At 45.8% G+C, this 17,554-nt stretch overlaps 2 protein-coding genes across 2 annotated transcripts in view; one reads left to right on the plus strand and one right to left on the minus strand.

Annotated features, from left to right (window-relative positions):
* Positions 1-12,958, minus strand: part of TTI1 (TELO2 interacting protein 1) — a 37,888-nt gene extending 24,930 nt beyond the window's left edge. The window contains exons 1-2 of the mRNA XM_069546953.1: positions 12,668-12,958; positions 1,322-3,664 (exon numbers count right to left, since the gene is read on the minus strand). Coding sequence (XP_069403054.1) covers positions 1,322-3,623 — 2,302 coding nt within the window. The 5' untranslated portion in view covers positions 3,624-3,664; positions 12,668-12,958. The remainder of the gene's footprint in view (positions 1-1,321; positions 3,665-12,667) is intronic.
* The window catches only part of RPRD1B (regulation of nuclear pre-mRNA domain containing 1B), a 58,356-nt gene continuing 53,536 nt past the window's right edge, over positions 12,735-17,554 (plus strand). The window contains exon 1 of the mRNA XM_069546954.1: positions 12,735-13,358. Within this exon, the coding sequence (XP_069403055.1) occupies positions 13,208-13,358 (151 nt within the window). The 5' untranslated portion in view covers positions 12,735-13,207. The remainder of the gene's footprint in view (positions 13,359-17,554) is intronic.

Genomic DNA, 17,554 nt, shown 5'->3' on the forward strand with positions numbered 1-17,554 from the left:
TCTGACATCTAACAGGCACCCTTTATTTAATGAATGAATCACAGAACATTTACATTGTATGTTCATGAATGAACACTGGAAGCGGGATCAGCTACAGGGCAGAAGACTATCCCTGTTCAAGTCATCTTCCTTGAGAAACTTTTCTTATGTGGTCTTGGCTTTGTCAGCTGACAGAATGAGGTCAGCGACCTTTCCACCCTAACTCTTGCCTGGAAGATCCCATGGGTGGAGGAGCTGGAGGCTGCTGTCCATGGGGTCACTAAGAGTTGGACACGACTGAGCGACTTCACTTTCACTCTTCACGTTCATGCATTTGAGAGGGACATGGCAACCCATTCCAGTGTTCTTGCCTGGAGAATCCCAGGGATGGAGGAGCCTGGTGGGCTACCGTCTATGGGGTCGCACAGAGTTGGACACGACTGAAGTGACTTAGCAGCAGCAGCAGCGGTACTGAAATAAATACTGGATATATGTTCTTTGCATAAAAGGAGCTCATGTATATATAGCTCATTTTTTAGTTTTTTATTTTTTTCATGCAAAGATGGACTATCCAGTGGAGGGATTCTTTTTCTTAGAGTCCAAAACTTTGCCATTTTAGTGGTGGCTAATACCTCCAACAGACACCCAACAAGGTTAAAGGGAAGGAGAGAAATTCAAACCAACTCATACAATTAAAAGGTTAAAGTTTCTAGGCCTGCTCTCACGTGGCAGTCGCTAGCTACATGTGGCTATTTAAATAAAAATAATTCAGTCCCTCAGCTGCACTTGCTGCACGTAGTTAGTGTACTGGACAGAACACATGTAGAACATTTCCACCATCACAGAAAGTTCTGTTGGACAGTACTGTTCCGGATTATCTGCGGACTGAATAATTCATGCTAGTTCTGTTCTCCATTAGCAAAGATACTGCTAACTCTAAATACTGTCAGAAGCAGTCTGGTATATTGAAGAGATCATAAATCCTGACTTTCCTCCTTATTAATTGTGTGACCTCGGCTAAGCAGGAGCTCATTGAGCTTTAGTTCTCCTCTGTAAAATAAAAATAACATTTACACTTATAGTGTGCAGGGATATGTCCCTGGGATAGAGCAGGGGCGTTGAGCCTCTTGGGATGAAAGAGACTGTTACAAGCGTAAGAACATAAGCAATGGAACCCTAGCATAACATGTGGGACCAGATAAACAACTATACAAATAATGAAACAATGTCCTCCATGGCATAACCACAAATAAACAAACTAACCAAAAAAAAAACCAAGATGCAGTAAATGAGGATACTAGTCCTTCCCTCCCATCAGCATTAAAAAGGGCTCTCAATTTACCTAATGCTGCCATCAGGGCGTGCAGGACACTGACAAAACTTGCAGCTTTCTTATCATAAAATTGGTCCAGGGTGGTCAAGACATCTTGAACCACGTCTGCCACCAAAGGAAGCAGGCTTGCATCCGAGTTCTGTAGCATGACTTCCAGGACCTTCGGGGTGTGGGGGTGTAGAGAGAGATGACGCAGGTTTAAAGAGATCCCGTTCACCAAATAGTCGGAATTCTCATTGATCAGGTGCTGCAGGGAGTCGTAGCCACAAGCCTGGCAGATGTCCGTCATGGTGCTGATGGCCGCCTGACTGATGAGCAGGGTTTGGTCCCCAGCCTTCTCCAGTACTGGATAGAGGGCTGACATCAAGAGCAAACGGAAGTCCTTCCCTAGTGCGTGTGCAAAGTGGCCGATCCCTTCCAACTGGATGCATATCTGCCAGATGTTGCTGTTCATGGAGCAGACCGTGGGACTCGGCTTTGAGAATGCAGGGAAAGAGGTAGGCGGGCAGGTGTGTGCACCAGAAGCGAGGGCCTGAAGGCCTGTCCACCCCACCGTCAGCTCCTCTCCCGTGTCTTCAGCTTCCACACAAGTGACCAAATACCAGTTTTCTTGGCTTGTGTATACTTCAAGTATGGAGGTCACAATCTCCCTCAGCTCCTCCGGGTCGGCTGGAGTGTGTTTTTCATGGAGATTCTCCACCCCCAGCCCAGCAGCTCCCATGACCAGCTCATTCAGGATCATGGCGGCCTGCTTCCGGTACACCACGGACTCGTGGTACAGTTCCATAAAGTGATCCACAAGCAAGTAGAGGTTCCCATAGAAACCAAGCAGCTGACAAACCTGCCTCAAGAGCAGAAAAACCCTCTCGTCGGTGAAGAAGCGGAAATATCTCCTCTGCATCTGAGCCCAGGGCCTCTCGGTTGGAGTCTCTGGAGAAGCGCTCAGATGTTCGGAGTTCCAGCGCCGCTCTTCAACAATTTTGACGTCAGCCACGTCTAACTCCAGGACTTGGATAAGCGCTTTGGAAAGGCGCTGGAGGTGGGCTACAGAGTTGAGGACGAAGTCTACTTTGGGGCCCAAGAGTTTCAGGTACCCGAGTAACAGGGAGAGAGTGGAGAATCGGCCCTGGTCGTCTTGGGAGCTCATCAGGCGGGGAAGGGATGTGGCCAGGGAGTGCAGATTCTCTGACAGGACGTCAGCGAAGGCTCTGCTGCCCACCACCACCTTCTCATCTGCAAAACGCCTCAGGGCTTTATCGCACTGGGCTTGGACGTCAGGACTCTCATCATTTACCAGACTCACCAGGGCCTTCAGAAGGGGACCAGCTGACTCGATCAGTGACCGACTACACTTTAACAGAAGGGCCTCGACAAAGTCTATCAGCTCCAGCCTGACCTTCCAGTGTGGGTGGACTGAAATGCACTCTGTTATCTTTTTAATAAGGATGGTCAACTTGTCACCAGTACTTTTTACCCAGCTAGCCTCCCTGTGAACCATCAGCTCTGCTACTCTGCGCTCCACGGCAGGCTTCGCCCGGACCTCTGAGACCCTTCCGAGCTGGTCATCGGCCATAATGAAACTCACTGTCTTGTAAAAGACCTTGAGGGAAGACACGACGATGCTGTGCCCCTGTTTGAAGTCTCCTGTGATGACTCTGGTGAGGGTAGTGGAGAGTCCAGGTAAAAAGGAAGCAAACAAATCCCCCAGCTGCTTCTGCTGGAGGGCATCCAAGGAGCGGGGATGGTCCTGACAGTCACACTGAAAGAGCAGAACCTGCAGACATGTTAAGGCAGCCATTTTAATTTCCTTGGATTTCTCCTGTTCTGCGAGGCCCAACAGCAAAGATACAGCAAATCCTAAGCGAGGCAGAATGGAGGGCTCATAAAAAGTCAGAAGGATGTCCCCATAAGCCGAGTGCATCAACGTGCCGAGGCCCCGGATCACAGCCAGTTTCAGCTCCTCGGACACAGCCGCGGGTTTCTGAGAGCTGGGCGAATACAGGCAGGCAGAGAGCTCCGAGAAGAGCTCCTGGAGGAGCTCTTGTTCCTTGACGCATGTTGAAGAGAGGACAAAGGTGATGCACTCCACCACGCTCTGGATCAAGCGCTCTCTTTTGGGGCCTGGGGTCTTCAGGGTAAATCGCAAAGGGAAGAGGATGTACTGCTGAAGTTCCTGAAGGGCAGAGTCACTCACGGCTTGTAACTGGGCCTGCAGACGCTCCACATTCTCCACCGTCTGCGTCTTGGTGAGCTGAACGCAGACCGGACGCAAGACACCGAAGGCCTCCTCCGGGGTATCAAACACTGCCATTGTGCAACAGCCTTTCTCTCATTGAGGAAACATCCTGCAGGCTGGAGGGAAGGAGACTTTTCAGTACAGAAGGCCACGCTCAGAGCAAATACAAAGTGAACTCGCACTCATAACAGACGTTCAGCAGGGGCCTACGTGCCAGTCACTGCACGAGGTGCTGGGGGAGCAACAGGATGGAAAAGAGCCGGTGCCTGGTCTTCAGGAGCTCCCAGTCCAGTGAGGGAAGCAGATATATAGTGACAACATGGTCTATGAAGAATTAGGAGAGACCGGTGCTTACTGTCCGACATGAGCCTGGAAGGCCTACATGTCTTACACTCAGACAGACAGCCTGGGTTTCACAGGAGGAAAACGCTGAGGCAAGACTCAAGGGAGGAGTGAACAGAAACCTCAGTGAATTTCAACATATGCAGAGGCCCATGAAACACTACCCAAAATAAGATACAGAATTATTTCCAGCACACTGAACGGCTCCCTCATTCCCTTTTGCAATCAATTCCCACTTCCCCTACCCGCTGGTTACCCAGAGGTAACCATTACTCTGACTTCTACCAGCATGGACTAGCTACGCCTGTTCTTATCATAGACAGGTTCTAAGCAGAGGGTGATTGGATCAACTTTACTCACTAAAAAAGACTCCCTGGCAGCTAGTAATACAGGAGAAGACTCAGAACTGGGTGGGACTGAAAGTGACACAAAATGAAAGGGAGTGGCCGGAGAGATGGGAAAACCAGGAGCCCACACGATCACAGAGACCACGGAAGAGAGGTTGGGGCAGGATGGAGAGGTGGACGGCAGGCAGGCAGGGAAAGGAGACAGGTTTATAGGTAATCAAAGGAGCTCAGAAACTTTACGCAAGAGAAGCTCTTTTTCTCTACGAGGGGAAATGCAAAGTCATGGGCTGACAGTGAACAAGAAGGAGGGGAAACGGAGGGCTTGAGGAGAGAAATAAAAGTCTCCAATATTCCCTCTGGGGAAAGCAAAGCACGCTGGGAAGACATAAAAGTCTGGTCCCAGGGTACTGAGGATTGACCTGAAGCTGGAGACCATAAATACATGTGGCTGTAAAAGGCAGGCACTGGATGGAGGCTTAGAGATCACCTGGCCTGGTGGTGTGTCCCTCTCTCTCTATTTGCTGGGGGCTTCTGAACAGATGATGACAAGAAAGTGTCTGCTGGCCCTTCCCTGGCGGTCTAGTGGCTAAGACTCCATGCTCCTAATGCAGGGGACCCAGGATCGATCCCCGGTCAGGGAATTAGATTCCGCATGCTGCAAATAAAAATCCTGCATGCCATAACTAAGACCCAAGGCAGCCAAACAAATAATTTTTTATCTTTTAATAAAAGTGTCTGTTGCTTCTCCCTGTCCCAATACAGCTGGCAGGCAAGTGGTGCCTGGTAGGTGTGGGCAAAACCTGCTCAGCCCAGAGAGAGACAGCTGGTCCTGGATTTCTCCCCTGGGGTCAGGAGGGGGCTCTGGGGCAACGATTAGGTTCTCATATCCCGTATAGAGTTTGGTCCCCAGAGTTCTACGAGAGGAAGGGCACTGCTGGTCTGTGAGGTTCCTAGTCTCTGTGACCTCCAAGAAGCCAGCGAAGGGAAGAAGCTCAAATCTTCTCTTATTCAGGCTAGCAAAATGCCAGGTATGGATGCCAGAAAGCTAAGTCAAAGACTACCGATGCTCCATCAGCACCAGCTCACACACCGATGATCTGGAGGTACTAGTAACTGTAACAACAGAATGAAAGAAGTAACCACTTAATGGGTCACAGACGTCAGGAGTAGGAAAGGCAGACAGAGCAGCCCTGAGGTGGTGAACCTTAGAGTAACAGAACAACTAAAGGAGATACAAGGTTTCTCGGTGGCTCAGCAGTAAGCAATCCGCTTGCAAATGTAGAAAACACAGGTTCAATCCCCCAGTTGGGAAGACCCACTGAAGAAGAAAAATGGCAACCCACTCCAGTATTGTTGGTTGGGAAATCCCATGGACAGAGGAGCCTGGTGGGCTACAGTCCATGGGGTCACAAAGAGTCAGACAGGACTTAGCGTGGCCCAAACAACAACAAAAGGAGATAGATAAAAATCTGAAAAACAGTAATAAGGAAATTCAACTACAAGACAAAAAGATATCTCTTAGAATTTTAAAAACATGTCTTTCCATACCAAAAACACTCAACTGATTAAAAAAAACTTTTTAAAGACAGTTAATTGCTGCGATCCTATTAGTGGTTAGCAAGATCAAGTAGAGCTATCTTAAAACTGAGCATAAAAACAAAGAGACAAAAAACGTGAGGCTTGGAGGACAGATCTGGGAGAACCCACATATAAATAGCTGGGAATTCTAGAAGGAGAAAAAAGAACAGATGGAAGAGCTAAGACAAATAAACAACTGAAACACTTCCCTGAGCTGCACAAGGATTTACCTGGAGATTGAAAAGACTGGAGGATACACGTCTAGTCACATTCTGGTAAAATTCCTGTACACTAAAAAATAAAAGCGGGGGGAGATCACATATGCCTTCAGGAAGAAACAACATATAACTTAGAAAAAGACCAGCTTTGGACTTCTCATTTGCAGTAGAAGACAGTGGAATAGCATCTACTGACTGCGAATAAAGGATTGTGGCCCCCAAACCCTACTTACAGTAAAGAGATGCAGCCGTCAGGGTCAAAGAGCCACAGACAAGGATTCAGAGAGAGTAGCTCTGCACGTCCTACCACAGGACTCCATTTAAATAAGTGACTCAAAACAGACTTAAAATGGGAAGATGAATGAAGAAGGAAACACTGCTTAGTAACTTTTAGCATGGAAAACTTCCTTCAAATAGAACAGTTTAAATGGAAGTTCAGCATGTAAAACTGATAAAAGCAGTGTCTGGTTAAAGCTGGGTGGAAGGCCTGGGGTTCTGCATTTCTCTTATTCATCTCAGGAGTTTCAGGAAGATAACCTGGGGGTCCCAGGATCTACGTTCTCAGATTACATGACGAAAACTGTAACAAAGCTAGTGAAGTGAGACCACGGCCTGTCCCAAACTGAACTCATCTGCTCTTTCTGCTGTATTCCCTTCGTGATTTATGGTCCTCGCCTGGGCTAGACACCTTAGACTCTCTGCACTCTTTCACTTCCCTTTAAAAAAAGAAAAGCATTATTTTTGGCTGTGCTGGGTCTTCGCTGCTGCCCAAGCTTTCCTAACGTTGCGGCGAGCAGGGGCTACTCCCCATTGTGGTGGCTGGGCTTCTCACTGCAGGGGCTTCTCCTGTTGTGCAGCACAGGCTTCGGTGGGTGCGGCTCCCAGGTCCGAGAATTCGCAGGCTTCAGGAGTTGCGGTGGGTGAGCTCAGTAGTTGCAGCTCCCGGGCTCTAGAGCACAGGCTCAGTAGTTGTGGTGCACAGGCTTAGCTGCTCTGTGGCATGTGGGACTCTTCTGGACCAGGGACTGAACCTGCGTCTCCTGCTTTGGCAGGTGGATTCTTTACCACAGACCCACTGAGGAAGCCCCTCACCTCTCTTAATTCCACTCTTCCCTTAAGCTTCATCAGTTCTACTCCTTCAAACCTATTGATGCTTATAATCATCTATTTAATATTGGACTGATCACAATGGTTTTTCTTTGGCAACCCTTGCCTTGTGTGTATGTCCTTCTTGAACCCACGTTTCACACTAACATGTAAGTAATTTTTTAAAACAAAAACCTGGATCACTCTTTTCCATGGTTAAAATTTGTCACCTGTTCTTTGTAGCCTGCCTAAAGTACAAATGCCTTTGTATCCATGGCGTACAGGGCTCTGCACCATCAGGCCCATGCTCATCAACTTCATTTCTCGCTGCTTCACCCCTTGAAATGGAAACTGCACCATGTGAAATGATACAACTTGCAATTCCCTAAACAGGTGGTGCTGTCATATTCGCCTTTCTCCTAGCACTGTATACACTGCTATTACAGGATTCAGCATGCTGAATTATTTTGTTTGTGCCTGTTTTACCTACTTTAGACTAGGCAACCATACACCTAGAAGCTGCAAGAGCATCTGGCATGTGACAAAGCACTCAAAAACATCTGTACAGATTTTCCTTTCAAATAGCTCCAGCAGAGGGTAGCAGGCCAGGACACCCAGTGACAACTAGAGAAACCCAGAGGAATTTCAAAAACCGTTTCTTAAAGCATCAAATAGATGCAGAAGCAACAAAGACCAGATGGACTAAGACTCCAGTGAAGGATGAAAGTCACAGTGAGTCAACAATCAACAGCTGGTTTGTTTGCTTTCCTTTGGTCTATTTGCTGATTTTGGACGGCTCAAGCTTATGATGAGGCCCAGGCCGAGGGCTGTCACTGATGAAAAAGCAACGATGATGCTTTTAATGTGGTCATATAGGATTGGGGTTCTATAAGCAAAACCATAGTCTTCAGGAATCTCAAAATACATGACTTCTGAGAGGAGGCTGCTGCTGGGGGACAAATAGCTGAGAAATGGCTAGCAAAATGAAAGAGATTAACCCACAGATTCAAGAAGCTCAGCAAACTCCAAGCTGATAATACAAAGAGAAACACAGAGACACATCATACAGCCAAAAAGCCAGAAATAAAGAGAAAAATCTTAATATAGCAGAAGTGATAGATAACTTCTCTAAAGAAATGATGAAATCCACAAAATAGAATGACGCCTCTAAAGTGATGAAAGAAAGTAACTGCTAACCTTGAATTTTACACTCTACAAAATATCTTTCAAAATTGAAGGTAAAATGCAAGACAATAATGCACAAAAGGTGCATGGGTGGTGTAAAAGGAGATAAGGATATTAAGAGACTAGTACCAGTAAGTGGTTAAAAAAAGAAAAAAAAACTGTATTAGCTAACATGTCAAGAATACATGTTGAAATCTGTAGGGTAAATTCCAAAAGAACTGTAAAAGAATATGTTCCTAACAAGTTCAGAGAGCAGTAAAAATGGGATAATAAATTCATTGCCGTTCAGTTGCTCAGTTGCATCCAATTCTTTGCGACCCCATGGACTCCAGCATGCCAGGCTTCCCTGTCCACCATCTCCTGGAGTTTGCTCAAACTCATGTCCATTGAATCGATGATGCCATCCAACCATCTCATCCTCTGTTGTCCCCTTCTCCTCCTGCCCTCAATCTTTCCTAGCATCACAGTCTTTTCCAATGAGTCAGCTCTTCGCATCAGCTGGCTAAAGTATTGGAGCTTCAGCATCAGTCCTTCTGATGAATATTCAGGGTTGATTTCCTTTAGGATTGACTGGTTTGATCTCCTTGATGTCCAAGGGACTCTCAAGAGTCTTCTCTAGCACCACAATTTGAAAGCATCAATTCTAGGGGCTCAGCCTTCTTTATGGTCCAACTCTCACAACCATACATGACCACTGGAAAGACCATAGCCTTGATCCATGGAGCCTTGTTCCATGTCTGGTTCTACAGGGAGGGAACACAGCCTCACCCATTAGCAGAAATCTGGATTAAAGATTTACTGAGCAAGGTCCTGCCCACCAGAGCAAGACCTAGCTTCCCCTACAGCTAGTCCCTCCCATCAGAAGCTTGCACAAGCCTCTTATCCTTATCCATCAGAGGGCAGAATGAAAATCACAATCACAGAAAACTAACCAAAATGATCACAGGGATCAAAGCCTTGTATAACTCAATGAAACTATGAACCATGCCATGCAGGGCCATCGAAGACAGATGGGTCATGGTGGAGGGTTCTGACAAAATGTGGTCCACTGGAGAAGGGAATGGCAAACCACTTCAGCATTCTTGCCTTGAGAACCCCATGAATAGCATGAAAAGGGATAATAAATATTTTTTATTAATCCAAAGGAAGGTGAAAAGTGAGAAAAAATGGAAGCAAAACCAGTAAGTCAAACAGAAGACAAGATGGTAGACAGAAGCCCAAAAGAAACACTGATTACATTAACTCTGAATTTCTCTACAGTGGCTCTATTGACATTTTTGAGCTGGATAATTTATTGGTAGAGAACTGCTCTGTGCATTGTCAGATGTTGAGCAGCATCTCTGGCCCCATCCCCAACATGCCAGGAACGCTCCCCTAAGAGTACCAACCAAAAAATGTCTCCAGATAGTGCCAAATGTCCTGCGGAGGGAAAAAATCACTCTGGCTGAGAACCACTGGTAGAGTCAACATAATTCCAACCAAAACACTGTAGCACTTTTGTAGAAAGTTACAAGATTATTCTAAAATTGATATGGGAATACAAACCACCTATAATAGACAAGATAATCTTGAAGAAGAGGAATTAAATTGGTAAATTACACTACCTGATTTCAAGATTTACTGTAAAGATATGATAATTAAAGGCAGTGTGCTATTGGCAAAAAGAAAAATAAATTAATGGAACAGAAGAGAGTCCAGAAATAACCCCCACACAAAGAGACTTAACCCCTTCAACAGAGACTCCACATGTAGAAGGTGACACTGAAATAAACTGGCAAATAATAGGTCTTGATTACATCTCATACTAGATTTAAATGTGAAATGTCAAATAATAAATCTCTCTAAAGAAAAAGGAAATCTTTGTAATGTTGGAGTAGCCGAAGATTTCTTAAACAGGACACAGAAAAGAGCTAACCACAGAAAAAAATGGATAAATTGGATGATGTTAAAATTAAGAACTTTTGTTCACAAAAGATACCATTAAGAGGGTGAAAACAACTCATAAAGTGAGGAAAGATACCTGATGTGTCTGATAACACATCCATTTTATAATAAAGATTTTCTATAAATCATTAAGGAAAAGACAACCCAGCAGAAACATGGAAAAGGACTTGCACAAGCATACCACAATAGAGGATATCTAGATGGCCAATAAACAGATGAAAAGACATTAACAGATATTAACATCATTAGTATGGAAAATGCAATATAAAACCACAACAAAACACCATTACACAACAACTAGAAGGGCTAAACTGAAAAAAGGGGGAGAAAAAAGCAAATACTAGGTGTTGGCAAGGATATGAAGCAACTAGAACTCTCATTCAGTGCTGGTAAAGGTTAAAGCATCTGCCTCCAATGCCGGAGACCCAGGTTCAATCCCTGGGTCGGGAAGATCTCCTGGAGAAGAAAATGGTAACCCACTCCAGTATTCTTGCCTGGAGAATCCCATGGACGGAGAAGGCTGGTAGGCTACAGTCCATGGGGTCGCAAAGAGTTGGACACGACGGAGCGACTTCACCTTAAGAGTATAACTGGTACTACTACTTTGGAAAATACTTAGGCAGTATCTATTATTCTTAAGATAAACAAACATACACACTATGATCTAGTAAGCGCATTCTTTGATAAATATACCCAACAGAAATGCATACAATAGATGTGTTCTGGAATACACTATCCACAATTGCCTCCACATTAAAAACTACTGCACATCTATAGTAGAATGCATAAATAGCAGTATATTCTCCCAATGGGATACTGTACAGATGAAGATTTACCACAATTGAGAGTCTTCAAAGAATGACTTATGGGTTCAGAAATACATAAACCAGCTTTTGTAAGGAAGAGAGTATAACAAATGGCTACTTTGGCATGACTATAAAAGGTACTCATATATAACACCTTTATGGGATGGCCATGAAATCACACCTGTGTGACAATATGTCAATTACAGAAGAAACTGTTTAGAGATTTAGAAGCTTAGGTGTCCTAGATTCTATTCCTATAAAATGCAACCCTGATTATTTAAAGTGGTACTGCAAAGTTTGATGTTTATATAACTTATAGCAAGAGGCATTCTGGCCCAGAAAGCGATACTGGGATGAGGCACTCAGAACAACCTGATTCTCTGGGTGAGCAGAGAAGACAAGCCAGAGTTCAACTGTGGCAGAGACTGACTGAATAAACCAGTTCTTGACTCTCATCTTTTCCAAGTTCAGTGGAGCCCTACTGGGTTGTGGAAAGCAGTCCTTGGGGAGGTGTTGGAACAGAACTGCAATCAGTGTTTGAGTGAACCCATTTCCCTGGCAACCTCTCCCCTCCTCCCTGTCTCTTTCTGCTTTGTCACAGGCATGGGCGATATAAGACCTCTGTGCCATGGTGTACAGGTGCGGAAGACAAATGAGACGCTCTGTATAGGATAAGGTGCTATACTTTTGTTGTTGTTGTTTAGTCGCTAAGTCGTGTCCCATTCTTTTGTGACCCCATGGACTGTAGCCCACCAGGCTCCTCTGTCCATAGGATTTCCCAGGCAAGAATACAGCAGTGGGTTGCCATTTGCTTCTCCAGGGCATCTTCCAGACCAAAGGATCCAACCCGAGTCTCTTGCCTTGGCAGGCAGATTCTTCACCACTGAGTTACCAGGGAACCACCCCTCCCCCAGAGTACGGAGTATTTCTGTTTCTGAAAACACAGTGTCAAATAGTGTTTCTTAAAGGTTAACGAACCCACTTACTTTCTTATCCACCCACAAAGTTAACATATGGTACTTAAATTAGAGCAACAGTCAAATGGACCCCCCTAGAGGGCAGCCTTTAATTCCCCGAAGAGCAGGAAGATCCCCTGGAGTAGGAAACGGCAAACCCACTCCATCCAGTATTCTTGCTTGGAAAATCCCACGGATAGAGGAGCCTGGCACGGCAGTCCATGGGGTTGCAAAGAGTCAAATACTAGTGAGCACGCACGCAGGCACGCACAACAACCAAGAGCACAAAGGTGTGTTTTACAGCGGTGCCGTCACAAACTGAACATCGGAACTGGCCACTAAGGGTGGTTCTGGAGGTGGAGTGGGAACCCACCACGTGGGGAGGGGGGCGTCACCTCTGGAGAAAGATGAGCAAAAGCCAAGATGTGGAGACAGAAAAAGTGCACGTGCGTGGCTCGGCGGAACCAAAAAAAAAGCTTTTTGTGGTGGGAGGTCAGAAAGCAGGAGGAAGAGTGTGGCTGCGGCCTGCCAGGTGAGGGAGAAAGGCCCCGTTCCATTCCCAGGCTATGATCTCTCAACCTCATCGTCTCTCTGGGGTTCCCCTCTAAGGGCTCGCGGTTGCTGGGCTCCCTCCTGCTCGCGCCACTCTTCCCTTACCTCGTCATCCAGCCTTTCCCTCACTCTCCCGCCTCCTCCGCCGCGCCGGAAGTGACGCCTAATTCGCGCACCGCCCAGCGCCAGAAAGGTTCTGTGGGAGCGGGAGAAAGGGTTCCGATGAGACTCACTGCGCCGGCGTGCAGGCGCGAGCGGTCAAAGCGCCTTCCGGAGGCCGTCGAGTTGCGCTCTTTTCCCGGTCTGCCGCTCTCGGAGTACTCAAGAGCGAGATTCAAAGAGGCCTTCAACACTAGAGTGTTTTCTACACTCTGACTCACCCCACGTCGGTGCCCCACCACTTCTGCGCTTGCCCTTTGACCCTGCGCCCGCGGCGGGGTGAGAGGTCGGTGGCCATCTTGTGGCGGCTGTGCGGGTGGCTGTTACTGCGGAGACCCATCCCCTCCCCCGCCGGGCCCCCCGGCCGTCTGTCAGTCCGTAAAGAGTCCCGCAGCGGGTGGAGTGAGGCCCCGGCCTCGTGCCGTCACTCTTGCCGCCGCACTGGGCGGCCTAGGCCGCTCCCTGCCGGGCCTCGCCACCGCCACCATGTCCTCCTTCTCCGAGTCGGCGCTGGAGAAGAAGCTCTCGGAGCTGAGCAACTCTCAGCAGAGCGTGCAGACCCTCTCCCTGTGGCTCATCCACCACCGCAAGCACGCGGGACCCATCGTCTCGGTGTGGCATCGCGAGCTCCGCAAAGGTAAACATCCTCTCCGTCCCCCTCCGGTCCTCCCCCGGGTAGCCCTCGTCCGCACCCACTCCCGCGGCTCCTGTAGCTTCTTTGCTGAGCCTTGGCTTTCCAGGCCCGGACCTGTGATCGATTGCGCTTGCTGAGGTTGGAGACAGTGTTATCCTCATTTCTCGGAGAAGGAAACCGAGGCCTCGGAAGGTTTAAGGTGCTTAAGTCCCACCGACCCGGGCTCAGGATTCTCAGTTCATCCAGTCGTTTTCCCCCTCTGGCTTCTTCTGACACTTGTGACTATTATTCTCTCGGCCCCGTTGAGCGCCAGGTGGAGGGTACAGAGCCTGTTGTGTGCCAGGCACTGACTAGGGATTTGAAGCAAGATTGCCCAGATCGAGCCCTGGCTCAGCCACTTTTACTAGCTGAGTGATATCTGGCAGTTTTCTTCTAAGCCTCTGTTTTCTCATCTGTCAAACGAAAATGAAGACAGTTGGCCCTTACAGAGGCTTTATTCTGTGCCAGTTAGTGTCCTAGGACCTTTCATACATCCTTGCACTTAATGCTCAGCACTGTCCTGGGGAATGGATATAGTCACTGCCATTACAGAGAAGTTAAGAGGCCACTCCACCTAGACCTAGCCTCTCAGGCTCCTCTTCTCATGCAGCTCTCCTTGGTTCTAGATCCTGCCCAGGATCTGGCCGCCATTGATTGAGCTCAGCCTGTCATGTGCCAGGTACTGGGTTGGGTGCTTGAAAGCCAACTGCCTGGAATCTAAGCCCGACTTTGTTATTTACTGAGCTCCGGCAGCTTAACTTCTCTGTATCTCAGTTTCCTGATCTGTAAAATGAAGATGATGATAAGTGATACTTACAGTGCGTTTGTTCTGTGCCAAGTGCAGTACTGATCTCTTTACACACATGTCATTTTTTTTTTAATTCTCAGAGTTCTATGAAGTAGGAACTTGGCAGGTGAGAAAAAAGGAGGCTCAAAGGTTGTGTGGTGAAGAGTAATCAGCCTAATCCTCATGAATGTCTAGCATGGTGTCTGGCACAGTGTAGGCACTGGATAGATACGGTGAGGGGGATACTGGTGACTCCATGTGTGACATGGTGTTTGCCACAGTTGCTTTCGGGGGAGGAAAGAGGGGCACCTACATAGCTGTCGCAGGCACCGGTGAGTTTCAGAGCAGAAAGCCAAGGAAATGAAGCGTAGCGCTGTTTTGGACAGCCTGTGTGTGTAGACCTTTTATAGCATAGGCGGTAACTTTACCTATGTCCTCTGCTCTCTGTGAGCTCAGGATGTCACCCTGTTATGCAGATGAGAGAACCTGTGAGCCTGGGATAACATCAGATTGGCAGACACCCAAATCCAGGATTCTTTTGGGAGACCCAATTCTAGTCCTCTGGCAGAGACCCCCCCCCCCCCCCAAATATCATGTGCTGTACCGAGATGTGAGGGGGCGGTCCGCCTCAGCCTTCTAGATAGTTGGAGAATAGAGCCTGGGTCTCCCAGAACCTCATTCATGTACCCCACTGTGCCACTCAGATCATCTGAGACGTGGGGAGAAAATTTGAATTGCCTCTATAGGATCCTTTCTAGTAGGATCTCAGAAGCATGTCAAAATCCATCTCAAATGTCACTTCTTTTGTGATGCCATCTTGATTCCCCACCTCACCATATTTGAGTTACTGAGAGTAACAATTTAGAGTTCTTTTGTTTATGAAGCTAAATGGCAATCCACTCCAGGACTGTTGCATGGAAAATCCCATGGACAGAGGAGCCTGGTAGGCTACAGTCCATGGGGTTGCAAAGAGTCAGACACAACTAAGTGACTTCCCTTTAAACCCTAATCTCGTATAATGGAACCTTATGTTGTAAGTAGGTCAGCATTATTATCCCTGTTTTATAGATGAAAAGATAAAGATATGAAGAGATTAAATGCTTTGTCAAGAGTTATCCAGTTGGGACATGAGCTTTCTGTGATGAAAGAAATGTTTTACATTTGCTGTCCAATAAGGTAGCCTCTTGCCATGAGCACTCAAAATGTGTGACTAAGGAAGTTTCAAATAAATACAATGGAAAATTCAGTTCCTGAGTTTTGTTAGGTACAGTGCAAATATTCATAGCTGCATGTGGCTGGTGGCTACCATATTGGACATTATAGAACTGGAGGCTGGTCTTCCAAGCCTCATGATACAGTTTTCTAATACCCAAGCTTCCTTCATGAATTGAAAATGCCTCCACACTAAAGTGGAAAGGGATTTTGTGCCCTAACATTCAAATTGACTAGCCCTTTAGGTTCTAGCCCACCCTGAGTCTTTAAAAGTGGGCATTTCTGTCTGTAGTCATTTCTTTAAGACACTCACAGATTGTCTTTTTGCCTCCAAATATTTATGAGACTTTAAACTTTTTCCTTTTCCTGCTTGAATACTATTTCTATTCCTGCTGTTATTTTCTTCCCATTTCCGAGGAATAATTCTTAATTTATCCCTTTGGACTCTGTTCTAGGTAGAACGGCTCCCTTTATTTTTGAAACAATTTGGTGTAAGATACTCTGTGTTGTTGTTATTTAGTTGCAAAGTTGTGTTCTGCTCTTTTGCAACCACTTGGACTGTATGTAGCCTGCCAGGCTCTTCTGCCCATGGGATTTCCCAGGCAGGAATACTGGAGTGCTTGGCCATTTCCTTCTCCAGGGAAAATGCTCTTAGATGAACATTTTTCAGTAGTGTTTTATACCTTAGCCTGAATGCAGGTAAATAAACCTTTTTTTTTTTTAAAGTAGTTTCCCTAGATGTCAGAACTAGCCAAAGTAAAAGTGAAAAATTTTGGACAGCCAGTTACTTAAACTTTGCTCAATAACTGTTTCAACCAATTTGGAATGGGCCTCTGTAGGGAGTGAAAGAATCTGTACTGACATATTGGAAAGACAGTTGAACAAGTGAGTTATCACCCAGGGCTGGAGTACATGGGATGTGTGTGTTTTTGTATGTATGTGTGTTCTGTGTATTATGACTGTATTTTCAAGTATTCTAGGGTTTTGTAGGTTTTTTTTTTTTGTTATTTTGTTTGTTTCGGCTCTGGCTTGTGGGATCTTAGTTCCCACAAGAACTAAGGTGTAGAACCCCGAGTAGAACCAGGCCCTAGGCAGTGAGCGCTCAGTCCTAACCACTGGACCACCAGGGAATTCCGTCTAAGGCTTTGATATATTGCCTTTGCACACATGGTGCTACTGTTGACTGTTCGGGACATTGAATGTGGGGGGATGAAGTTTTATCCTAAACAAATTTCCATTGCTAAATTTGAGGGTAGTGAGAATTAGTTGGCATCATAGATGGTGAAAACCTTGGCTCTGTATCTTCTTAGCTATCATATTTATAATAGTACACAATGTATCAGGTCTTGAATGGCCTAATAGACATTTTACAATATGGATTCTGGGCTTTTAAAAAAAAATAAATAAATAAAGTATATCGTATTTGTAAATCTTCACTTAGTCCGATTTGCTTTGTAGAAGTTCTGTTTTACTTCTGAATCTTCAACTTTCATGGTGTTGTTAACGTAATAGTTTAATTTGCTGCAATATCCTAGAACAAGGTTTACTTAAAAAAAAAAAAGCGCTTTTTGCTGTAATCATACCTTTGTAGCAACAGTGGCATATTGAAACTATTGATGCTTATGTTCTGCTTTTGAATAATCATTAGAAGAATTAAAGATAGCTCCAGGTTTTCAATATTTTCATCAGTTGGCTGTCTAAACTAGGTTATTACCAGAAGGTTAATACAGTTCAGTGTATCCATGTTTAATTTTATGAGCACTTTAAGTCATCAGTTTAAACTATAACATGCCTTAAAAATCTTGTTTTTACCTGAGTTATTCTCCTGTACTACATTTTAAAATGTCAGATCTTATGCCTGCTGTGTCAGAATTTATGCATGGTGTGTGCATTTCAAAAGAAACAGAAATGGTTTCTCAGAGCAAGGAATAAGGACTAGTAATTCAGTGGGTAAAGTTTGACAAAGGGCTTGCTTGAGTTTTTCGGGCACTTTGATGTTGAAGAAAACTTTGTTTTGAACTGATTGTGTTACTATTTATTTCTTACAAAGGAAAACTGGGACCAAAAATGATATTGATGTAACTCCACGGTTGAAAAGTTATGTGCAGAGAAGCCGGGAAATTCAGTATGTTCCCCTAAGCAACTGTAACTCAGATATATT

This window comes from Ovis canadensis, chromosome 13, assembly GCF_042477335.2.
Source record: "Ovis canadensis isolate MfBH-ARS-UI-01 breed Bighorn chromosome 13, ARS-UI_OviCan_v2, whole genome shotgun sequence".
NCBI lineage: Eukaryota > Metazoa > Chordata > Mammalia > Artiodactyla > Bovidae > Ovis > Ovis canadensis.